General features: G+C 40.4%; 1 protein-coding gene across 20 annotated transcripts in view; it reads right to left on the reverse strand.

Moving 5' to 3' along the window:
- The window catches only part of ubap2l (ubiquitin associated protein 2-like), a 46,154-nt gene that overhangs the window by 13,977 nt on the left and 5,697 nt on the right, over positions 1 to 26,480 (reverse strand). For 8 of the 20 annotated variants that reach the window (XM_061931250.1, XM_061931249.1, XM_061931241.1 and 5 more), the window contains exons 8-25: positions 25,853 to 25,898; positions 23,038 to 23,147; positions 20,719 to 20,784; positions 20,575 to 20,630; positions 20,338 to 20,426; positions 20,052 to 20,214; positions 19,094 to 19,292; positions 18,688 to 19,019; positions 12,689 to 12,861; positions 9,277 to 9,367; positions 9,027 to 9,066; positions 8,764 to 8,944; positions 8,614 to 8,680; positions 8,112 to 8,427; positions 5,722 to 5,760; positions 2,436 to 2,524; positions 2,319 to 2,372; positions 79 to 160 (exon numbers count right to left, since the gene is read on the reverse strand). In XM_061931250.1, the coding sequence (XP_061787234.1) occupies positions 79 to 160; positions 2,319 to 2,372; positions 2,436 to 2,524; positions 5,722 to 5,760; positions 8,112 to 8,427; positions 8,614 to 8,680; positions 8,764 to 8,944; positions 9,027 to 9,066; positions 9,277 to 9,367; positions 12,689 to 12,861; positions 18,688 to 19,019; positions 19,094 to 19,292; positions 20,052 to 20,214; positions 20,338 to 20,426; positions 20,575 to 20,630; positions 20,719 to 20,784; positions 23,038 to 23,147; positions 25,853 to 25,898 (2,193 nt within the window). The remainder of the gene's footprint in view (positions 1 to 78; positions 161 to 2,318; positions 2,373 to 2,435; positions 2,525 to 5,721; positions 5,761 to 8,111; positions 8,428 to 8,613; positions 8,681 to 8,763; positions 8,945 to 9,026; positions 9,067 to 9,276; positions 9,368 to 12,688; positions 12,862 to 18,687; positions 19,020 to 19,093; positions 19,293 to 20,051; positions 20,215 to 20,337; positions 20,427 to 20,574; positions 20,631 to 20,718; positions 20,785 to 23,037; positions 23,148 to 25,852; positions 25,899 to 26,480) is intronic. The other 12 variants (XM_061931256.1, XM_061931243.1, XM_061931240.1 and 9 more) reach the window with 5 other exon arrangements.

Genomic DNA, 26,480 nt, shown 5'->3' on the forward strand with positions numbered 1-26,480 from the left:
CTGGAGACAAAGGGTATCATATGTGTCGCATTAAGCCAAAGCAAAGGTGCTGATGTATTAAATGGGAGGGTGGCTCACCAGAATAAGGGTTGTTTGTCATGCTGGCCTCTCTCCCAGTCAGTGCTGTTGTTGGGGTTGCAAAGGGAATGCTGTAATAATCCTAAAAAAACAAACAAACAAAGATTAAAATATATTCACACACACGCAAATTCCCTGTGTGTCGACAATAAAATTTGTCGCCGACAATTATATTTGTTGACAATTGTCGTGACGTCATCACTCGTGTTTTTCCATGCGCACGAGGGTCACTCGCAAATACAACGTCAGTGATAACATGTACATTTTGAGGATATCTCCTCTTATTTTTGTTAAAAAATTAATACCGTGCTCATTTTGCAAAGCGGACCTTGTTTTTACGGCAGTACATCTGTGATACGCCAGCATTTAAAGCAGAGACAAGATGTCGGACATTTGCGGTCTCACCCTCGGTAAGAGTGTTAGCTTCCACCTTGCTAGCTAGCTAACAAGAAGAGTGAGACAAAGTTGTGTGAAAAATAACTATCAGTTTAGCCAAAGTCAGCCAGCTAAACTTTGTCTACATCAATTCAAGTACGTTTTAAAGCAGCATCAATTTGCAATGCTGAAAAAGGACCTTTAACAAACACGAACCGTGCGCGCGCACACATGCTCACACACAAACAGAGAGAGACCAACAGGCACCAATGCGGCAGTATCATAAGATTAAACATACAATCTATTAAATAGCTGACATTTAAATCATTTATCAAATGTAGAATTCTACACATTGAGTCTATTTGCAATGTCGTCAAAAAAGGCACTTTAACGCAAAACGCACATGCGCGCGTGCATGTGCGTGTGGACACACACACGCACAGATACAGACAGGCACCAATGTGGAGGTATAATAAGATTAAACATAAAATCTATCAAATAGCCAACAATTTAATAATTAATCGAATATAGAATTCTACACATTGAGTCTATTACAGTGCTAAAACTGCCAAGAGTTAATAGTCAATATACCAGTGTGCAGCTTGTTAAACATCACAAAATGCTTTTCTTTTTTAGGAAGTAAAATTTTGTGTTTTGTTGTTTGTTTTCATTGCTGCTATTTTAACTGTTTTTAATTACATCAACAAATGTAATAGTTTTTTTTAACACTTTACCTTCCCTTTCTTTTAAATGGACATTTTACTAGTCATTTTAATTTTTGGAATAGCTGAATGAGCAGCACAGTTGCAGTATAAATATTTATGAATTAATTAGTCATCTTTGTTGTTCGCAAGCCCATGCCTAAAATACTGTAACTTAGCTGCATTTAGAAGTCGATGGAAAAATTTGAGAAAGTAAATGTGTACGCTGTATTATCTGATTAGTCGAATGATTGTTAAGATAACCGTTGACTAATGGACTATCAAAATTATATACAGTATATATATATATGTCTTAATAAGGTTATCCAAAAAAATAGTGCTCGATACCGTAGTAGAGCGCAATATATGTATGTGTGGGGAAAAAAATCACAAGACTATTTCATCTCTACAGGCCTGTTTCATGAGGGGGGTACCCTCAATCGTCAGGAGAAATCTCCTGACGATTGAGGGTAGCCCCCTCATGAAACAGGCCTGTAGAGATGAAATAGTCTTGTGATTTTTTTTCCCCACACATACATATACATATATACATATATATATATATATATATATATATATATATAAAATCATAGCAAAAGAGTGCGGGTACGAGACTGGCCTGCTTGTAGTCCAGACCTGTCTCCCATTGAAAGTGTGTGGCGCAATATTAAGCCTAAAATACCACAACGGAGACCCAGGACTGTTGAACAACTTAAGCTGTACATCAAGCAAGAATGGGAAAGAATTCCACCTGAAAAGCGTCAAAAATTGGTCTCCTCAGTTCCCAAACGTTTACGGAGTGTTGTTAAAAGGAAAGGCCATGTAACACAGTGGTAAAAATCCCCTGTGCCAACTTTTTTGCAATGTGTTGCTGCCATTAAATTCTGGGTTAATGATTATTTGCAAAAAAATAAAGTTTCTCAGTTCGAACATTAAATATCTTGTCTTTGCAGTCTATTCAATTGAATATAAGTTGAAAAGGATTTCCAAATCATTGTATTCTGTTTTATTTACGAATTACACAACGTGCCAACTTCACTGGTTTTGGGTTTTTTGTATGTGTGTGTGTATATATATATATGATATACACACACGCACGCACGCACGCACAAACATTAATGGCCATATACTGTATATCACATAGAAAAACAAATCAAAACTCACCAATGGTATCCTTGTCTGCAGCATCTGCAGGTCATCATATCCGTACACCTGAGGCTGACATGTTACTTTGGTTATTACGCAAACGCTTTATGCACGCAGAATTTGCATGAAACTTACAGGGTAGGGATGCAGTAGTCCCGGAGCCATTAAATACGGGTTGGGCAGCAGAGGGGGCACTCCGGGTGGCAGATTTGGAGGTGCTTTCCCTAAATTTGATGGCAAGATGAAGATCTGTAAGCTATAAAGACACATATCTACGTAGAATTGTATGTAACCATTTGATTCTCAAATGAGTACAACTGGTGATACGCAGGAATATTTGAAATATCAACATGAAATCTGAACGAAATAGTCTGGCAAGCAAAGGTAGCGAAAACGGCGGTATTTACAAGTGGGGTGGCACGATAATTGATGTAAGTTTGGCCGACAATCAAGCTTTTAATGCTATTGATATATTGTGAAAATGCATGATTGATGAAAGAATGTAGCTAAGTCCCGCAAATTTGAGAGCGACAAACGAACAAAGGTGTCCTAAATCCATTGTAGCGTCATCGCTAGCGGCAAATGTACCGCCACAATGCAGCTTCTAAATCCGGAATTCTCGCCTCCTTAGCGGCGGTATCGTTATCACTGGAGGACAAAGAATAGCTAAACATGCTACACTACTCACCATATAAGGATACAAAAACGTATAGCTAACCACTAAGCTAAAGCTCTTCAATGTAAACAGAGGTGGTTGGATCGATACACGTAACAGTAATAAATCAAAGTAAAGTATCAGCATATCATTCAGTATGTCATTACGACAGTGATTAGATTGCTATTTATTATTATCACAAAATCGCCTGCCGTTTTTATTGTTTACAAACTCAGGAAATAAGAGCTAATAGTAGATTTTGCTTTCGTTTATTTATTTTGCACCATTGACTTTAATATAAATGTTGTATGTAATAAAAGGGAATAAGTGAATAATTAAATTATTAATTGATGTTGTTATGCTGCGCTTTTGTCGATTCAAAAACAAAATCATTGAATGATCTTGAACATTTTATGTATGAACAGTTGTATGGCCAATACTGCTCCTGTAACTACTTGGTATTGGATCAATACCCAAATTTGTAGTATCATCCATAGAGCTAAAGTGAAATATCCAAACAGAAGAATGAGCGCTTATTACATTTTAATAGTGAAGTGAATTACATTTTATATAGCGCTTTTTCTCAAGTGACTCAAAGCACTTTACATAGTGAAACCCAATATCTAAGTTACATTTAAACCAGTGTGGGTGGCACTGGGAGCAGGTGAGTAAAGTGTCTTGCCAAAGGACACAACGGCAGTGACTAGGATGGCGGAAGAGGGGATCGAACCTGCAACCCTCAATTTGCTGGCACGGCCGCTCTACCAACCGAGCTATACCGCCCCACAATAATAGAAGAGCAGATAAATCCATGTTACAACAGAAAGTAACTAGTTATTTACAGTAAATTATCAAAGAAAATAGTATCACATAATTTTTTTGTGGGACAGAAAAAATTGTGTAACTATATGAAATGTCTTAAATAATCACAATTTCATTATTAATACTGAACATACCCATGTGCACTCATACATATAAACATAATGCCATCATAAAGCCTACTGCAACGCTCAATTAAATACAAAAATCCCTTAACTGTGCTGGCACTATCGGTAACACGAGTGTAGGGCTGGGCGATATGGACCAAAACTCATATCCGATATAAAGTGATTTGGCTCATAAACTAACATACAAATGGAAATAGCCGTTGACGTGACTAAATATCTCCACCATGCCTTCATTTAAAAATGTTGGGACTGATGGGGATCCCATATACACAAAACAGGTACCAGCAAGTAAGAAAAGTCGTTTTTTTACAATAGGATCCAAACTTAAGAGATGTTGTGAGAAAAGAAAATAGGAAACGTATTGAAAATAATAAACGAACATTCAAATTAGGGCTGGGCGATATGGCCTTGTTTTAATATCGCGATATTTTAAGGCCATATCGCTATACACGATATATATCTCGATATTTTGCCTTAGCCTTGAATGAACACTTGATGCATATAATCACAGCAGTATGATGATTCTATGCGTCTACATTAGGGCTGCAACTAACGATTAATTTGATAATCGATTAATTTGTCGATTATTACTTCGATTAATAATCGGATAAAAGAGACAAACTACATTTCTATCCTTTCCAGTATTTTATTGAAAAAAAAACAGCGTACTGGCACCATACTTATTTTGATTATTGTTTCTCAGCTGTTTGTACATGTTGCAGTTTATAAATAAAGGTTTCTAAAAAATATATATATATAAAAAATAAATAAATAAAAATTGCCTCTACGCATGCGCATAGCATAGATCCAACGAATCGATGACTATTTTATTAACCAACTATTTTTATAATCGATTTAATCGATTACCGGTAGTTGTTGCAGCCCAAGTCTACATGAAAACATTCTTCTTCATACTGCATTAATATATGCTACTTTAAAACTTTCATGCAGACAAGGCAATCACAACTAAAAAATTCACTATTTTTTTCATACGGTGTTGATCTGGAAATGTTTGCCTCGGCATTTTGATGGTGTGGGCGTGTGGCACCGAACAGAGATGTTGACATGCGGAGTAAGCACTCTTCGATCTCTAGCAGGTGACTTTTCAAATGATGCTACATATTAGCAGTAATGCTACTTTTTATAGCAACGATTTTGCCCCACACTTGACAAATTACGGTTGTCTGTTCGACATATTCCCACTTGAAGCCAAACCACCGCCAGACGATGGACCCCCTGCTGTTTTTTGGGGGAATTAATTATTCCTTCATTTGTTACCAGATTCGCACCTTCTCTCTCTCGTATTACCACTCGCACGGCTGCGCTAGCATCACAGCTAACGTTACCCATGCTGCTAGCTCTTTGCTGCGCAAGGGAATATACGTATGTGACGTATGTCGTGACAGTATGTGATGTGTGTAAGAAGGTGCGCTTGTCTGTCTGTGAGAAGGAGACACAGGAAAGAGCGAGGAGAGGCTGTAGTGTAATGCCAGCAGCTAAAAACAACTGCGTGAGAACGTATACTCGAATATCACGATAGTCATTTTCTATATCGCAAAGACAAACTCGCGATATATCGCGTATATCGATACATCGCCCAGCCCTAATTCAAATATAATCTCAAATGTTCTTTAAAAAACAAACTATGCTCAATTCTTCAGCTAAAAAAAACATACACAAAAAATGTGAAATAAAGTTCCCTGGTTTAAGAGGACATGTTTAAACGTCAGCAGCAACATGAAAATAATTGGCCTTTAACAATGGTGTTTATAGGCAATCATTATTGTAGGACATACAAAGATTTGACAGGAACACCAACCTGCCAACTGCTTCATGATGCTGTGTGACAGGCCGTGTTCTGAAAATTAATTTAAAAAAGTAATTAATTGTAGTTGCTCGTTACTTTACCAAAAAAGTAACTGAATGACTAACAGAATTACTCTTTAATAAATATAATTAATTACTCAGGAAAAAAACAAATGTGTTACTTTAAAAAAAAATTCAAATATCTGGCATAAGTTTCATGAGAGCAGTTTGCGCGTCTGTGCGCCTTTAAAAAGGTGTTGCCTGTTGCCTTGTGACGTCAGCGAGTCCACGCTCGGTCTTAATATTAATATTTTAACTTAAATACCGTATTTAACATTTTAGTTTGAGCTGTTTTCGTTAGCTTAGCAGGCTAGCAACGGCAGTTTGTCAGCTCTGACAGCAGCTCTTTTCACTGGTTTGTGTTGCCTCTGCTTAATAAATACTTTGAATGTGCTTCCATGGCTGCGTTCTTGTCAACAAACGGGGTATTATTTGGATGGCAAGTTTGTCACTTCAATCATCGATTTGTTGTTCAATATTCCTTCCGACCCTTGTAGTTGCTAGCTTGCAATGCAGTTTGTTTCAAGTATTAAGGTGGTGAAAAAAACATTGTCTTTTACTGACAAGTACCTCCAACTAAGATAGTTTCTTCCATGTTGGAAGACGGAGTGTGTGAACTCGGAGGAGCGGGGCTCCCCTCTGTTCATGACGCAGGAGGGAGGGACACACGCACAGAGTGATCAGTGACACCTCCATGTCAATCCCTTGTCTATTTGGTTATGGTTATAGTTTAAGTTTATATCAAACATGCTATACAGATGGGCAAAAATACTAAAAATTGGGATGGATTTATTTTAGGAGCAAAATGTGATTAAATAATTGAAATCCCTATTTGCACGTGTGACAGGTTTTTATTTTTTTCCAAATCACACGGTCTATTTTAAGGCGCACTTACGAGTAAATTTGTCGTACCATACAGTCCTGTTAAGACACTTGCAACCAGTTTTGAAATGGGTTGCATTATTACCTATATTCCAAGTTATATATCGTTATCGCAAGAGGCTTTGATATATATTGTGATATAGGCCATCTATTTAGGCCGTACTTGGTATTAAAAGGTTTCGTAACCATGACGTTAGATACACATAAAAGCGTCAACATTTAGGACTAATCTGAGGAGGCTGCAGAGCTGCGGGTAAAAAAACATTGTCTTTTACTGACAAGTTCCTCCCACTAAGATCTTGTTTCTTCCGTATTGTAAGACTGAGTGTGTGACCTAAGAGGAGCAGGGCTTCACTCTGTTAAATGACGCAGGAGGGAGAGACACACGCGCAGGGTGATCAGTGACACTTCCACGTCAATCCCTTGTCTATTTGGTTGTAGTTTAAGTTTATTTCAAACATGCTATACTGATAGGCAAAAAAATAATAATTTGGATGGATTTATTTTAGGAGCAATATACGATGAAAGAATTGCAATCCCTATTTGCACGTGTGACAGCTTTTTGTTTAGTCTATTTTAAGGCGCACTTCCGAGTACATTTGTTGCACCGCAATCCCGTTAGGACACTTGCAACCCGTTTTGAAATGGTTCTGTTATTACCTATATTCCAAGTTATATATCGTGATCCATATCGTTATCGCAAAAGGCTTCAATATATATTGAGATAGATTTAGGGCCATCCCCACTTGCAAGGCAAAACGTTTTGGCTGTGCTTGGTATCAAAAGGTTTCGTAACCATGACGTTAAATTTCATCACATAAAAGCATCAAATTTAGGACTAATCTGAGGAGGCTGCAGAGCTGCGAGTAAAAAAACATGGTCTTTTACTGACAAGTTGCTCCAACTAAGATCTTGTTTCTTTAGTGTTGGAAGACTGAGTGTGTGAACTAAGGGGAGCAGGGCTCCACTCTGTTAATGACGCAGGAGGGAGGGACACGCACAGGGTGATCAGTGACACTTTAACATCAATCAATGGTTAAAGTTTAAGTTTATTTCAAACATGCTATACAGATAGGCAATAAAATAATAATAATTTGGATGGATTTATTTTAGGAGCAAAATGCGATGAGAGAAATTAAATCCCTATTTGCACGAGTGAGTTTTATTTATTTTTTTAAAACGCACGGTCTATTTTACGGCGCACTTCCGAGTAAATTTGTCGCACCGCACTGTCCCGTTAGGACACTTGCAACCTGTTTTGAAATGGTTCTATTATTACCACCTATATTCCAAGTTATATATCGTGATCTATATCATCGCAAGAGGCTTCAATATATATTGCGATAGATTTTAGGCCATCCCTACTTGCAAGGCAAAACATTTTGGCTCTGCTTGGTACAAAAAGGTTTCGTAACCATGACGTTAGATTTCATCACATAAAAGCGTCAAATTAGGACTAACCTGAGGCTGCTGCAGAGCTGCGTGTGGACAAAGAAGCCGCCGAGGAGGGAGCGGCTATTGAGGCCGACATGGTGGACGCCACAGCCGGCGCACCCATGACAGCCATGTTGAGTCCCATGTTTAGGTTGCTGACGGGGCCGAGGCCAGACGGCGCCGAAACGGAGGAGGAGCCCATGTGAGACACCTGCGGTGGTACCCCCAGGGACACCTGCACCGCTGCACCCGAGGACGCGGCAGGGATCGAAGACGACGACACAACCGAGGAGGGAGGGAAGGAGGAGGAATGGAGGCTGGAGTCGCTGTCGACGTTGGGGTGCTGTTGAGATGCAGAGGTAAAAGACGTGGTCAGGATGGATGCAATTATACTTCCATTAGGGCAAACCAACTAGAAATGGCTTCCTGCCATCTCAGTAAATGTAGCGCTCAAAGAGATGTATGGAGATTGGATCCATGCATGTGCAGCAAAGAGTTCAAGTCTATTAGCGTGACATGGAAAGCTCACCAATAAGCTCGAGTTGGAAGTTCGACCTGAAGATGGAGCAAGGCTGTTCTGTTGTGACGAGAGCACACTGCAACAAGACAAAACTCTTTAAATAGGAAGTCAAAACATGATGGGAGCTGCTGACTTGTGTTTGAGCACAACCCTCCTCACCTGTTGTGCTGAGGTGGCGGCATAGTGCTCGGGGGCAGGTCTTCACTGTGCCCCAGAGAACTAAGTGACGCCTGATTCGATGTTGTCAGCAAGGAGGCGGACCCCGAGCCGCTGTCCGTCAACGCTGTTGGTGCCACCGAGTCAGGCGTAGCTTTGATCGGCACTGCAGAACCTGCTGCAGCTATAAGATTGAAAGCAACTCAATAACTATCTAATCTTAGGGTGTGCCAAAATGACATTTGTGACATTTTCCTGAGGCTTACTTTCCACAGATTGCGTCGCTTGTAGGGAACTGAAGCCATTCTGTAAAACCAACAATGAAGGTGAGCTTACGGGTTTCTATGGAAACAGCCCATTGAAGACAAGCTAAACAGGATGGGCTCTTTGAAACAGTCACGAAGAAACACCGCTTGATATTCACAGGGTCATATCTAAGACCAACGGAGCATCACAATGACTAAAACAGCTACAACGTCACAGGTACAAATAGGAATGGGATGTATTGAGGCCTACCTTGGGTTGCATTTCCTTCTGAGGGGAGGATGAGACAGAGGGCGGGTAACGTCGAGTCTGGGGTGCTCGCTGGTCATACAGCTCCATCTGGCTGGAGTTGGAAAGAGCTGGAATTGACTCACTGTAGATTGTGATGGTATTTACATGTTACGTCACAACCACTTGGGTGATTTCTAGCATCCAGTGAAAACCCCACGACGAGGCAAGGAAGAGGTGAATACGGAACTGTTCATCCAATTACTTAAAGGGCAACTGTATTTTTTGGGGGGGGATTTTTCCCATCATTCACAATCCCTATCTAAGACAAGAAGACTTTTATTTTTTTATGCACTCTAATTTGTAATATACGGCAAATATGAGTTGGCGAACAATGCAGCGAATGGGAGTAATCTATTGCACGCATAAAGCCCCCTAAAAAAATATCCAAAAACTGCCATCAATACTACATTTACATTTTGTGACCTAAATATTAATCAAGTATTAGCAATATTGTTATTATAAGTACCAATGCTGAGGAACTACTTTTAGCTAATGCTGCTATTGACATACTGAGCCGGAGAGCTGCTGCATCACCTCTGAGTTGGTCAAAGTTAATTTTAGATTAAAAATCATGCCTCTCACAAAAGGTAAAAAGGTTGTGGCCATAAACCGAGAAACTGGTCAAATTTGACATTCAATTTAGACCCGGAGAAGCCGAGAAAGACACGAAAAGACGCTAGTTTCCGTCACCTTTTTTATTTTTTATTCCTGCTTGAGTATTTTAACAATTCTTCATCTAAATGAGAAGATACAAACAATCCATCAGTCAGCATTACAGTGAGAGCAGATATTGTACAGTAAGATAGGTTTATTATGTTTGTAGTTTGTATTTCTTATTCAGCACTTAGCAACAGTGCTACTTGCTGGATCTGCTATTTACTGTTTCTAAAACTTGCAATTCATCGTCCTTCAGGCTCAAAAATATAATGATTTAAATCATTTGTCCCAAAGTAGTCGTTTTTTACTCTTATAAAGTTTGCTGATTAGTAGTAGCAGTAGTTACTGTAGTGGGAAATAGCGAACATTGTGATGCGTATGTATCAAAATGAGCAAAACACGTACATATTACATGTTTTAGAGGGGTGTAAAAAATGAATCGGTACAATTCGAAATCTAATTTTGACTTTAGAGATATGAATACATAATTTGTCTGGCCTCTGAATCGATCTATATCTAGAATGGATCGGTCGATGTCCGGTTGAAAAGTCATGAATCGGTTGATTGGAGCTCTGCTACAAACTTCTGTGATGACGTAACACAAGAGTAACATTCTCGCTTGCGACTGACAGTAACAAACCACCAGTGCAGACAGCACCAAAAGAGTTTACAAAAATGCAAATCTCTTTTTAAAAAGAATGGTCAGTTGGATAAAAGTATGGCCAAATAGCAATAAAGTAGCAGCAGCACGACTTATCTGAGCACACACCTGTTGTGACGCCATGCAGACACTGAAGAGGGCAATGAGGGAGCTAAGGATGCTAATGCTAGCAGCACTACCAACTGGCAAGACAAGGACATTGATTGGAAAGACTTCCAGCCCCAACATAGCCACAACTCTAAGAGGTAATCGCAGCATTTAATACACTGTTCTTGTACGTGTGCTAAAGATAAAGACCTAGCTGCACAGTAACCAGCAGAATGGCACTATAAAAAGCATTTGAGCTTCTACACTACAGCTGCTGTTTTGTTTACGTGGTGGCACTTATTTGTACCTTGCATTTAGTTTACTGTGGTGCTATAACACCTCTGCGGCTTGCTTTTCTCTGTATTTTATTGTTGCGACCTGAGCAAACAATAAATACCTGGTGGCTTTTCCAAAAGTGTTTTGTTTACATCTTTTTCGTAAGGTTTATGGATTGCAATGTCTTGAAGTTGATAGTTTTGCTCATATTAATACATGATCCGCCTGTTATGTCTGTTTATTTTTTTTAAATACACTGACATTGTTCTGACATGATCCATTACATTTTTTTTCACCATGCAAAGCTTCCATCTGATGCATATCGGATTGCCATTTAAAAGGGGAACTCCACTGGGAATTTTGCCTATCGTGCACAATCTATATGAAACACATGACGCTGAATGGATTTTTTTTAATGCATTCAAAAAACACCAACAATACTCAATTTAAATTTTTTGACTTGAATATTAACCAAGTATTGGTGATATTGTTATTATATGCACAAACGCAGACAAACTATAGCGGCAAGGTAATCACTTCTGTTTGTCCCGATGTTTATATCATCGAGTGGTCTGCTTTTTCCTCGCTTCCCTGCAAGTTTATTATAGATCATAAATCATGCCTCCTACCTGGAAAGTCGATGGCTGAGAATATAATCCGACAAGTTGGGACACTTCACATTCAGGACCTGGAACTGGTTAGAACGACACCAAAAGCGGCGTTTCTTTGCGAGGATTATGAGACATTTTTCATCTAAATGGGAATACATGAACATCCCAGCAGTCCTTGCACAGTAAGTGATGTTTTATTATGTTTGTTGGCTCTCATTAAGTCTGCAGTGGGTAATAATCAGTAATAAAGAAACAAAAAAAAGCAAACGTTTCGATGCCTTTTTGAAATTAAATATTATAACTGTGCCTGTTACTACATTACATATGTACTTACTTCATGTATTTAAAACCCTAATTGAGGTGTTTGGATGTTTTTTAGAGGCTTCACAGGCAGAATTGAACGGCTCGCATAGGCTCCATCGTAAACAGACTTTTGATCGAAATTATAAGTGCAGTTCACCTTTAAGGTAGAAATGCACACCCCTAATACTTAAGAGTGTATATACAACGATGGAGGTTTTTGAATGTTTTTAGAGCGGTTTATAGGCGGAATAATGCACCTCCCATTAGCTCCATCGATAGCTGACTTTTATTATCATCTGCTTACAAGATCAGAATGCATTAAAAAAAATTAAATACTTATGTGTGCTTGTCTCACATAAGGATTGTGAATGATAGGCAAAATTCCCAATAAAGTGCAGTTCCCTTTTAACTACCTGGACTACTTAAAAAAACAAAAAAAGGGGGTTCTTGTCTTTCATAATGATTGTGAACGATAGGCAAAAGGAAAATAAAAAAATACAGTTCCCCTTTAAGAGACACAGTAGATGTTCCCGCACAATACTTTGCACTTAAAAATACTTGTTTGTGGTAATAAATGATTAGAACATTTTAGCATTAGGTTTGTGTTCAATTACAGTAAATGAGTTTATTCTAACCATTCCTGCCACTTAATTTTACACACTATGGCATTTTTAAGTCTTTTTCTTTTTTTGACATATACCACAATATCGCACAGTGGCCTTAATACCGTGAGATTTTGACATTGTTACATCCTAAGTGCTGGGGGAATGTTACAAACCTGCTGGGGCTTGAATAGAGGCTGTTCTGCATGGGGGTGACGGATGCAGCGTTGGAGGAGGCAGACTCGTATTCTGGCAGCACTGGTTCCGAGCCAAACTGCAACGCTCCAAACTGTAGATTAAGGCCTGAGATGTCTGTTGAGCCTGGCATTTCCACCGCCATGGCTGGAATCTGAGCAAGATTTGGGAGATATTTTAAAATCTTAAGTCTTGGACCCAACATAATTACTGTATTTATTCATATAGATCATAGCGAGGGAATAATAACTGTTTGTGTGTGAACATTGTCAAAGCCAGGACAATAAATCGGTGGTGTCGAGGGTAGTATTAGTATAGATATGATATGTACTAGAGTGATTAGGTTGATATTTTTATTTTCTCAAAATCACTTTTTTGTTGTTTACAAACTCAGGGAGTAATTCCCTGGACACAGAAGTACTTTGAGAGCAAAAACCAAAGGATTTAAAAGAGTAGTGAATAGTAGTTGTTTAGTTCTGGTGTACGTACTAGGGATGTCCCGATCCAGGTTTTTGCACTTCCGATCTGATACCGATATTGTTTTTGCACTTCCGATCCGATACCGATACTGACCGATACCGATACTGACCGATACTGACCTATCCGAGCTTGTATTAAAGTTTAAAGTTATTTAGCCTACTTAGTTGTCAGAATCATGTTGAAAAGGGTTTCAGTACTCTTGATAACAACTAGCCAGCTGAATTAGGGGAGTTTGAATAATACACAATGGTTGGTAACAAGAAACTGACCTGTTTATTCAAGGATAAACACAAAATAGACAAAATTATACATGACAAACAGAAATGGCATCATTGAAACTAGGGCTGGGCGATATGGCCTTTTTTTAATATTGCGATATTTTAAGGCCATATTGCGATACACGATATACAGTATATCTCGATATTTTGCCTTAGCCTTGAATGAACACTTGATGCATATAATCACAGCAGTATGATGATTCTATGTGTTTTGATTGATTGAGACTTTTATTAGTACCGTATTTTCCGCACTATTAGCCGCACCTAAAAACCACAAATTTACTCAAAAGCTGACAGTGCGGCTTTTAACCCGGTGCGCTTTATATATGGATAAATATTAAGATTCATTTTCATAAAGTTTCGGTCTCGCAACTTCGGTAAACAGCCGCCATCTTTTTTCCCGGTAGAACAGGAAGCGCTTCTTCTTCTACACAAGCAACCGCCAAGGTAAGCACCCGCCCCCATAGAACAGGAAGCGCTTCTTCTTCTACTGTAAGCAACCACCCGCCCGCGTAGAAGAAGAAAAAGCGCGCGGATATCACCGTACGTTTCATTTCCTTTGTGTGTTTACATCTGTAAAGACCACAAAATGGCTCCTACAAAGCGACAAGGATCCGGTTCATGAAAAGACGCAATCTCTCCATCCGCACACGGATTACTACCGTATTTCACAGCAACTGATATTCCTGTGAACCGCACTGTGGAACGGGAGCACGTACGGTGAATATTCGCACCACAGGGAATGAGAAGTCATCCTTCACTGTGGTTCTAGCTTGCCATGCTAATGAAACTTCCACCCATGGTGATATTCAAAAGGAAGACCTTGCCAAAAGAGACCTTTCCAGCCGGCGTCATCATAAAAGCTAACTCGAAGGGATGGATGAAGAAAAGATGAGCGAGTGGTTAAGGTAAGTTTAAGTTTACGCGAAGAGGCCAGGTGGCTTTTTTCACGCAGCTCTGTCCATGTTGATATACGTATGTTTGTGATTGCACATTTGCGTACATTTTGGGAGTGAACAGAGTTGTTAGAACGCTGGTTTTTAATATATTATTAAAGTTTGACTGACCTGACTGTTTTTTTGACATTCCTTTAGCGCAGTTAGATGCGGCTTACAACACCGGGCGGCTTATAGGTGGACAAAGTTTTGAAATATGCCGTTCATTGAAGGCGCGGCTTTTAACCCAGGGCGCCTTATGGTGCGGAAAATACGGTAGGTTGCACAGTGAAGTACATATTCCGTACAATTGACCACTAAATGGTAACACCCGAATAAGTTTTTCAACTTGTTTAAGTCGGGATCCATGATTCATGATACAGATATATACTATCAGATATATACCGGTACTATCATCATAATACAGTCATCACACAAGATAATCACATTGAATTATTTACATTATTTATATATTGCGATATTTTAAGGCCATATTGCGATACACGATATACAGTATATCTCGATATTTTGCCTTAGCCTTGAATGAACACTTGATGCATATAATCACAGCAGTATGATGATTCTATGTGTTTTGATTGATTGAGACTTTTATTAGTAGGTTGCACAGTGAAGTACATATTCCGTACAATTGACCACTAAATGGTAACACCCGAATAAGTTTTTCAACTTGTTTAAGTCGGGATCCATGATTCATGATACAGATATATACTATCATCATAATACAGTCATCACACAAGATAATCACATTGAATTATTTACATTATTTATAATCCAGTGTTATGAGAGTAGCGTATGAGTGTGTGTGGCCCTTTAACAGGTGACAGCATGTGAGGTGAGTGACGTCAGTGAGTGTGTGGGCGAGAGAAGAGAGGGAGCGGTTGCTTGAGTGCGGGCGGGGACTAGTTGTTGTGTGTTGTTTTGGCTGTGGGCAAGCAATCAATAAAGCAAGGTTTGCAACTAATCGCCAGACTCATCATTCACCCTAAAGTCGTCCGCTGTGGAGACCCACTGCCGGGTAAAGTGAAGGGTGTTGCCCCGAGCATACATCGGCCCTGGAGAAGTGTCTCCCCTGCGCTTTTCGACTAAGGTCAGAGCAGGAAGCAGGAAAGGTGCAACACCAGGGTGTGGAGGGGGGGCGCCGGATGTAAGTGTCAAAAAGACAGCCAAAAGAGTTTGATATGAGAATAAATCTAAAGTTAAAATATAGGGTAGAAATGCACCCATTTGCAGGAAATGTAGTCTTGATTTTCAAAATTTTCTCTCAAGGCTTGCATGTCTACATTAAAACATTCTTCTTCATACTGCATTAATATATGCTACTTTTAAACTTTCATGCAGAGAAGGAAATCACAACTAAAAAAATCACTAATTTTTTCATACGGTGTTGATCTGGAAATTTTTGCCTCTGCATTTTGATGGTGTGGGCGTGTGGCACCGAATGGAGATAAGCGTCTCGATAGACGTTACAATATTTGAACAATGATGACGAAAACTGTTTTCTCTGTCGTGTCCGTGTGTCGAAAATTGTTATGCGCTTATTTTTTTATTAGATTTTGTGCGTGGCATATAATTGCTATGCGCAGAGGACGCTTAAACAGTGCGCAATTGCACAGGCGCGCACCTTAGAGAGAGCGTTGGTCACACGGCTGCGCTAGCATCACAGCTAACGTTAGCCATGCTGCTACCTCTCTGCTGGGAGAGGGTGTAAACGTATGTGACGTATGACGTGACAGTATGTGACGTGTGTAAGAAGGTGCGCTTGCTGTCTGTGAGAGGGAGACACAGAAAAGAGTGAGAAGATCCTGTCGTGTAATGCCAGCAGCTAAAAGCAACTGCATGAGAATCCACAGACCTGTGGATGTGTTGAAGGTCTGCTGGAAAATGCGGAACGGAAATTAGGGAGCAGCAGAAAAGTGGAATGTATTATTTAAATCGGTGCGTTGGAAAACACGGACCGGAGTTTTTTTTTAAAACTGGATCTGGATTGGCATTTTCCCATGCCTTGCCGATACGCATTTTTTGGCAAATATTGGCGGCCGATGTGATCCAAATATCGGATCGGGACTTCCCTAGTACGTACTATTGACTTTGTTTTGATCAAACAATCATATGTAGTAATACAAGAAAATAAGGAACTAAATTAAATAGTGTTGATGTTATTAAAACTATAAATAGCACTCCCATCAATAAATTGACAAAATTGCAGTTAATTATCAATTAAAGAGATCCTATTATGCGAAATATAGAGTTGTCTTACCTATTGGTATCTGTTAGTGTATTTGGGTCCCATAAATGTAAAATCAAACTATGAAGGCAATGCAGATATTTATAAAACAATCTTGAAGTCCTTCATACTTCCTCCAAATAAGCCCTTTGGAATTTGCCCAATTTGTGCCGCTTTTTTGTGTGATGTCAGCGGATATCTCCATGTATGGTAGAAGTTTACCCGAAGCGCTTTGTGCGAGTCCGCCATTGTAGTCAAGCATCTACTATTTCTCTGTAGGGCTTGAAAGTGTGACGTGAAAATGAATTAAATCTTACTGGACTCACTTATTTACATGGCTGAATACAGAACTCTGTGCTTAAGGGTTTTTTTTTATTATAATTTTTTATTCAGAAATTCAAAACATGGCACGAACATGCGGCATCATTAACTGGCACAATCGTGGTCATGATCGGTCAGTAAAAAGAAAAGGATTTTGTGAGATTTTTCTTATTTCCAGCGTGAATGCAAAGCTGTAGAAAGTTGGGTTACGAACCTACTAAATCCATGGCTAATAGCCTGGATAGCAACCTTGAGACAATCAAACATGTCTTTTAACGCCATCACCTTGTACACGGTGTGTTCACTGCATTTTCAGACTGGCAAGTTTGAATCAAAGTGTGTTTTATTCACTTGGACACGTGGAATTTAGTAGGCTAAGCCATGCAGCTAGCTGTAGGCGACAAACAACGTACAGTATCTTGGAAAAAAGCATGTTTACTTCTAGTCTTGTGTAAGCACAAAAATGAGTATTATTTTTGGAGAAGTAGCGAAGTGATCAACGTACTTAAAAGTAATAATGGGCTTGTTTTTTGCAGGAAACCTGCTTATGAAATGAGGGTGGGCACCCTGACTCCATCGCGAACATCTGAGATGAAAGCTGTAGATTATGTGTAAATTTGAATGGACAATGAGCATTGACAGACTTTGCATTCGGACATTCTTCACCGGTATAAAAATTGACGCACGCATTTTGTACGATCCATTTTAATCCAGTTTGTTGCTCTCTCTCCCACACATTACCGTACAACCATGTAAAAAAAATACTATGTCCAGCCAAAATGGTTACCCGTCACCCACAGTGCATTGCGAAATCACATGCCCTTTCCAGCCCTATTTGTGTTGTGGAGCAGACTGGCTCATACATGCAAATGCATCCTCAGCTGTTGCCTTTTCCAATACAAAGTAGCATACAGTAGGACCTTGATTTACGACCCTCTTTTTACAAACTGTTCGATTTGCAAACTTTTAGATCAAGCCAAATACACTTCTGTGTTTGAACCATGTCAGGTGTACGAATGCTTCATTCATTCATTTTGAGTGCCACTAGAAGCCTTAAGAGTGCAGCCATTTTGGGGACATCACTTCCTGAGCAGTACACTCCACACAAGGCGCAGCCCCCTACATCACATCCGGTTTACGCAGTCCATTACTCGGTTGCCACTTCTCAGGGCTTCAGCAAGTGTTTCTCGCCATTCACCAAGTTTCGTCTATTTTACTTACTTAATATGGGTCCAAAAAGCCAACAAAGCAGTCTGTTAGTAGACTTGATATGGAAGCGCTAAAAAACTACCAACATGGCTGATTGGGTGGAAACACAGTCGAAGGGGGCGTGGCCTGGAGGAGGGCTTCGGCAAGTAAATAAGACGGCGCATCTTGGAGAGACAGTGAAAAGAGGCTTAAAGATGGTCTATAAAACAATCTATGCACAATTTTGACCACAGAACCATTATTACATGTTATGTAGACCACAAGAAAGGGTTTTAAATGTAGGGGGGAAAAAATCATAATATGACCTCCTAAATATTGCTATTGGCCGGTCTCGCTCATGGATATTGAAATCGTAATCGGCAGCATAAAACCCTGATTGGAACATGCCGAACTGTTATGGTAATAACAACCAAATTGATTGTATTTTTTTTTCCTGAGAGGCACAGCACTAATTAAGAGTTGAGGTCACTATTTGAGGAAATGGAGAAAACCTGTACAAAACAAACTTGTACCTTTGTTGCAATGGATGTCCTCTTCTTTTGCGCTCTGAGTTTGTGTTGCTGCAAAGGCAGCGGACTGGAACCCTGCACATCTGAGGAACTCGGCGAAACTTGCTGACCTAGCGACGGGCCAGACACCATTTTTGGAAGAGAGGAAGCAGGCAGCGATGCAGCATGCGGCGTGGATGTTGTTTGCGAGGGTAATGAAGAAACAGCAGTGGAGGAGGCGGAGGCCGAGGGAGGCAGGAAAACATCCAACATGGACGACGTGGTGGAGGCGGCTTGGAAGGGCTGACGCTTTGGGAAAGGCGTGTGGATGGCGGACTCCGGTTGAGCCTTCATATCTACACAAAAAAAGCACATCAGTAAAAAACAACCTATATCCTTCCATTCTGTGGTAGATCATGCATCAACTCACCATATTGTGCCCGTGAGTTGGCACTGGTCTCCCAGGATGAGGGGTTGGCGTTAGCAGGTGCCGTTTGAGAGTGCTGGGCAGCCAGCTGAGCCAGTGCTTGGGCTGTTTTATACTGCTCCAGGAACTGAGAGCCTGTTGTCCCGGTGCTACTTCCTTTAGGCTCCCCAACATCCCCAAAGCTCTTGTTCAGCATGCTGACCTGCATTTATTGAACATCAGTAGGGTTGTGCAATACAGACGACATAAATTTATCTTAATACTCGTTATGTCGGGATAATGCATGTGGCTGACACATTCTCGCTGTGCCCCGAAAATCTGACAGCGCCAGGCCAACGACCACATCCTCAACGCGCTGTAGCGATTGGCTTTTAGCAGCCATCCAGTGTCGCCACTTCCAAGTCAGTAATCTTCGCCTCAATGGCAGCAAATAAACTACTTTTCCCCCCATGTATCATTCCCGAAGGACGAGTAATAGCTTAACATTCTACACTGCACACCGTAGGAGGATATGCTAACCGCTAAGCTAAAGCTCTTGAATACAAACAGTGGTTGGCATCTCGATACAAGAATCGACAGTAATGATTAGATACTATCAGTATATAGTCGATAACAGTGGTTCGATATTTTTTTAATTATTAGAATAAGTGCTTATTACATATAAAAATACGTGTAGATAGAACCATGTTACAAAATAAATTAACCAGATAGTTACAGTAAATTAGCAAGTACCGGTAGATTAATAAGTTTTGAGAAAATAATACAACGGGAAATGAGGCAATATGCTACCGCACATGTCGGCAGCCAAATTAAAAGGCTTTAACATGTTTCAAATGGTACTATTATCATTTATATACGAAATCATATATAGTGATGTATTACGTTATTAGAGGAAGTAAACCCCTAATCAAAAGCAGAGGATGTGTTCCTTTCACAGCGTTGCCGACTCACTATCACTCACCATGCTGTGCTGAGTGTACGGGGTGCTGGAGGTGGTTTGGGACAGTGGTGGTGCCTGCTTGGAGTTGCTGAAAACCAGTGACTGGGTGGCCTCCATTGTGGGGTTTTCTGTTTCCGATGAGGAGGACGGAGGAGTCTTCCCCAAGAGCACCGCAAGGTCAATCCTACAGTATGAAAAGAAACAATATTTCCTTCTCCTTATCCTGTCGTGTTGCGTGGTAACATAAAAAAACGCATCACAAAGCACATCATGGATTTGTTTTAGGGAGAAGAAAATGTCCTCTCACCTTTGTCCTTTGGTGATGGTAACATTCTCTTGAGGCGGTGGAACGGCTGCCACGCTGGAAGCTGTGAATATCTTGGTCTCAGAGAGCTGCTTGTGGAGAGAAAACAATTTTCTAACATTATAACATAAAATGAAGTTATTTCTGCACAAAGACAAATATAGGTTTTGGAAATAGTTCCAGTCAGCTGTGATGAAGCACGAAGGGCATTTCCTCTTCAACGTGAGGTTGGCTACTCACATCCTCATTCCAGTCCTCGGTGCCCCACTCTTCAGTGGCCGTTCTCCACGGACCTGCTATGTGGGGATAAATGTGTTCAGCACCACCACGATGGGCGAAAACAGTACGTTAAAGCATCAAAACGAAAGCGTTTCAAAAGTTTACCAGGAGCAGGAACTGATTCAAACTTGGGTGGGTAAGTCGTCGCATCTCCTGGAGAACATTCCGATCCTGAGACAAAATGCAAAACACGATCAAACGGGGTTTCTACAGGTATCAGCAAATCTAATTTAATGCTTTTCAATGTCATTTTAAGGCCACTTGAAAAAAATTTATTCGCATGTCCAACCACATATAATTATATATAGTCAAAAGTTTACACAACATTAAGCATTTGACAATGATAATTTTAAATAGTTTAAACGTTTACCTAGGATTGGGCGATATGGCCTTTTTTTAATATCGCGATATTTTAAGGCCATATCGCGATACACGATATATATCTTGATATTTTGCCTTAGCCTTGAATGAACACTTGATGCATATAATCACAGCAGTATGATGATTCTATGTGTCTACATTAAAACATTCTTCTTCATACTGCATTAATATATGCTACTTTAAAACTTTCATGCAGAGAAGGAAATCACAACTTTAAAAAATTACTATTTTTTTCATACGGCGTTGATCTGGAAATGTTTGCCTCGACATTTTGATGGTGTGGGCGTGTGGCACCGAACGGAGATGTTGACATGCGGAGTAAGCACTCTTCATTCTCTAGCTAGCAGGTGACTTTTCAAATGATGCTACATACTAGCAGTAATACTACTTTTTATAGCAACGCTTTTGCCCCACACTTGACAAATTATGGTTGTCTGTTCGACATATTCCCACTTGAAGCCAAACCACCGCCAGACGATGGACCCCCTGCTGTTTTTTGGGGGAATTAATTATTCCTTCATTTGTTACCAGATTCGCACCTTCTCTTTCTCGTATTACCACTCGCACGGCTGCGCTAGCATCACAGCTAACGTTACCCATGCTGCTACCTCTTTGTTGCGCGAGGGTGTATACGTATGTGACATATGTCGTGACAGTATGTGACGTGTGTAAGAAAGTGCGCTTGTCTGTCTGTGAGAAGGAGAGACAGGAAAGAGCGAGGAGAGCCTGTAGTGTAATGCCAGCAGCTAAAAGCAACTGCGTGAGAACATATACTCGAATATCACGATATAGTCATTTTCTATATCGCACAGAGACAAACCCGCAATATATCGCGTATATCGATATATCGCCCAGCCCTACGTTTACCTTAACTTTTACTATCCAGTGAATTAGAATTGGCTCGCAAGAATGTTTCATCTGAGAATGTATTTATATTTATTTTTCTGTAGTAGAATCCGGTGTCCTGACATTGTGCACAGGCGTAAACAATAGCCAATTCAAAAGGTTCCACCTGTCAATCATCACACTGTACTGTATAAAGATTATTAAAGTGGAACTTCACTAAAGCCCTCTAAATAAAGATCCAATTCTGATTTAGTTGATCAATATATAATATACCCAGAAGTCATTTTTTTTAATTTTATCTCTTTAAAACATGCTGTAAAAGTGCATATCCTATGAAAATATGCTTTTTTAATAACCATAAACTAGAGAATACATTTTTTTGAATCAGGATACAATTTTTTTTTAAATAGTTAAAAGGTTTTACGGAATTAATAAATAAAAACCATACTAGGAATGCAAATGATGCATGTGTTTGGAAATGGATAATTGATTTAAACATTTTAGAAAAAGACATGTCATGGAATTATATTTGGAAAAATGCCAATAAGGCCTGTAGATGCATTAAAAAAAACTGATTCAATTTAACATCATGAACAAATTGCATTTTACACCCTGTTAGTTGTTTAAAATGGGTACATTAGATAGCAAGTTATGTGTCAGGCAGCTAAAATAACGCATTTATTTACTGTGGGAATGTCAGAAAATAAGAGTTGTGGTCTGTTCTGAGAAAGTAATGTCAGCCAAGTTAGCCATGTGTGTTGAAATGCAGACTGAAATAAAGGAGTCGCGTATAAAACAAGCTCAGCTTCCTCATTAACATGACATGGGTGTCACAGTTAAGGGCTACACGCCCACAGTGACGAAAGAATGGCAAAATTTGGGCCCCCCCCGAGACATTTTATTTTGTCATCCAGCGCAGTGCATACTATGGAGGCAGCGCTTTTCTCGCTTTTGCACCTTACAAAACCTCTTGGAGACGTTGCAATTCATTGATGACCAGCATGTTCTAAAATTCATTTTTATTTATCGTTTGATGGATTGACAGCGTCAATTTCATTTTTGAATGCCTCTGGACATTGCATTTAAGGCCTTAATTTTTGCAAAATACATTTAATGACTTAATACTTTTTAATGCCTTGCGGAAACCCTGATAAAACGGCACCTGCGTGAAAGGTAACCATTTACAAATGTACTTACTTTCTCCTTCCTCCTGATCCGTGCTTCCTGTATTGTTCCAGGTGCTACTTCCTCCCCTATAGTTTTCATCGGTCTGGCTTGGCTCTGCGTAGTCAGCGGGGTTGAAGGTTCTGGGAAACAAAAATTAGCAAAACATTTGATTTGAGGGTATGAAATTTAAAACACCACGCATAAATGAGCTACTCACATTTGTGACCCCACTTCTGGTGCTTACCATACAATACATGCACAAATGAACTACTAACATTTGTGACCACCTCTCTGATAGCACTCCCCGTCTTTAACAGTTGCGTGAGTACCGGTATACAGCTGGTACAATAGAGCCACTTTTTTGCAGTGAATCACACCATGACTTCTCTTGTCTGAGAGGGCGAGAATGTCTTTCTGTGATAAACAGGTGTGATCAATATTCAGAAGGCCTATTGCAGAATCATTCCAATCCCGGCATGAACTGAAGACCAGTTCAAGAGACCTGAACAAGCATCTTGTACTTTTTTTGGAGGGGGCGGGGAGGTTTTAGTATTCCTGGTGGAATCTTGAGGGAGTAACCTACCGTATTTTCCGCACCATTAGCCGCACCTCAAAACCACAAATTTACTCAAAAGCTGACAGTGCGGCTTTTAACCCGGTGCGCTTTATATATGGATAAATATTACGATTCATTTTCATAAAGTTTCGATCTCGCAACTTCGGTAAACAGCCGCCATCTTTTTTCCCGGTAGAACAGGAAGTGCTTCTTCTTCTACGCAAGCAACCGCCAAGGTAAGCACCCGCCCCCATAGAACAGGAAGCGCTTCTTCTTCTACTGTAAGCAACCACCCGCCCCCGGAAGAAGAAGAAGCGCGCGGATTTTCGTTTCATTTCCTTTGTGTGTTTACATCTGTAAAGACCAGACCACAAAATGGCTCCTACTAAGCGACACGCGTATAACGCAGAATTTAAACTTAAGGCAATAAGTCATGCCGAAGAACACGGAAATAGAGCAGCAGCAAGAGAATATAACATAAATGAATCAATGGTGCGTAGGTGGAGGAAGCAAGAAGATGACCTGCGCCAGGTAAAGAAGACAAAACAGAGTTTCCGAGGGAACAAAGCAAGATGGCAACTGTTGGAGGACAAACTCGAACAGTGGGTTGTTGAGCAGAAAGCAGCAAGCAGAAGTGTCAGCACCATCACTATTCGAATGAAGGCAACAACGCTAGCAAGCGAACTTCACCTGGATGATTTTAAAGGTGGTGCTTCTTGGTGTTTCCGGTTCATGAAAAGACGCAATCTCTCCATCCGCACACGGACCACTATTTCACAGCAACTGCCTAACGACTTTAAAGAAAAGCTGGCTACTTTCCGTGCATATTGTAAAAACAAGATAGCTGAAAAAAAGATCCGGCCAGAGCACATTATCAACATGGACGAGGTTCCACTGACTTTTGATATTCCTGTGAACCGCACTGTTGATATAACGGGAGCACGTACGGTGAATATTCGCACCACAGGGAATGAGAAGTCGTCCTTCACTGTGGTTCTAGCTTGCCATGCTAATGGCCTGAAACTTCCACCCATGGTGATATTCAAAAGGAAGACCTTGCCAAAAGAGACCTTTCCAGCCGGCGTCATCATAAAAGCTAACTCGAAGGGATGGATGGATGAAGAAAAGATGAGCGAGTGGTTAAGGGAAGTTTACGCGAAGAGGCCGGGTGGCTTTTTTCACACAGCTCCGTCCATGTTGATATACGACTCTATGCGCGCCCACATCACAGATGGTGTCAAAAAACAAGTGAAGCACACAAATACAACACTCGCCGTCATTCCGGGTGGATTAACCAAAGAACTCCAACCGCTGGATATTGGTGTCAACAGGGCATTCAAATCACGACTGCGAACGGCGTGGGAACAATGGATGACCGAAGGCGAACACACCTTCACTAAGACAGGCAGACAGCGCCGGACGACAAACGCCAACATCTGCCAGTGGATCGTAAATGCCTGGGCAGATATTTCAGTCACAACTGTGGTCCGAGCTTTCCGGAAGGCAGGATTCACAGAACTGCTGGACAACAGTGACACTGACTCCGATGACTTCGACGAGACGGAACCGGCCATTTTGGATCCCACATTTGCCCAACTTTTCAATTCGGACACCGAAGACGAAGAATTCGAAGGATTTACGAATGAAGAATAACTTCAGAAAGTGAGCGCTATGTTTATTTTGTGTGTTGTGACATTAACGTTCGAGCAACATTATGTTGCTATTGCTCTACACTATTTTGAATTTTACTATGTTTGTGATTGCACACTTGCGTACATTTTGGGACAGAGTTGTTAGAACGCTGGTTTTTAATATATTATTAAAGTTTGACTGACCTATCTGACTGTTTTTTTGACATTCCCTTTAGCGCAGCGTAGGCGGCTTATAGTCCGGGGCGGCTTATAGGTGGACAAAGTTTTGAAATATGCCATTCATTGAAGGTGCGGCTAATAACCCGGGGAGGCTTATAGTGCGGAAAATACGGTATTCTGACTATCAGCGTTCAAGTTCCTGCAGCGGCAGCATACGGCGTTCTTTTGTTGAACCAGGTTTAATGGTGAAGCGTGGCCTCAGTTAATATAACCGCCAAGGAGAAAGTGCTCTGAAAAGACACCGGCCCACATGGTTTCATACTACTGGCTGAACCATGTCCACTGCTCTTCTGGTTTAACACAGAACAATAGGCTTGGGTACTACTCTCCTGTGACCATGGCAACAGGTAACAGTTGAACAAAAGCCACCCCCAGCCCCCAGTTTTTTTTTAAGACTATGCAGGTGTTCTCTTCTTACCCCATGCCCTGTGCTGAAAATCTGCCTCCTCGTCGCCCTGACGCTCCTGGGGGGAGACAAAGAGAGGAAACTTAAGACTGATATAAATATAAACTGATAAAAACCGTGTCGTCTGGGCCGCTGGTTTATAGGACGATGCCATTTTGGACTCTGAAAACACATCTGAGACTACATTTACACTGCAGGCCAAGATGGCCCGAATCGGATTTTTCAAAATCTGACATTTTCCAGCTGACTGCTTAAATTGCAAGTAAAATGTAATATTTATCAGAATCAAGTATAAACGTGCACAGGCCCCAATATGGCCTCGACATCACTTGCATGTGCAGGTTGATAAAGTAAAAAAAACAAAGGAAGTGACTGGAATCCGTAAAGGAACAAGGAAGTCCCTACTATTATTACAAAATAAAATAATAGTCGCTACACCTCAAAAATTAGTGGGGGGTTTTTTACATGAAAATAAATTAAAGTAAAAGGGACAAGCGGTAGAAATGGATGGAATGTACGAATGGATAGATATATATATATAGTTTAATATATTTTGGAGGATTCTAATCTTTTTATGGCTGTTAAGTAGAAAAAACACAGACATCAGCGTGGATCTACGTTAGCGTACAACTCACTTGTG

Source organism: Nerophis lumbriciformis, linkage group LG37 (assembly GCF_033978685.3).
Source record: "Nerophis lumbriciformis linkage group LG37, RoL_Nlum_v2.1, whole genome shotgun sequence".
Classification (NCBI taxonomy): domain Eukaryota; kingdom Metazoa; phylum Chordata; class Actinopteri; order Syngnathiformes; family Syngnathidae; genus Nerophis; species Nerophis lumbriciformis.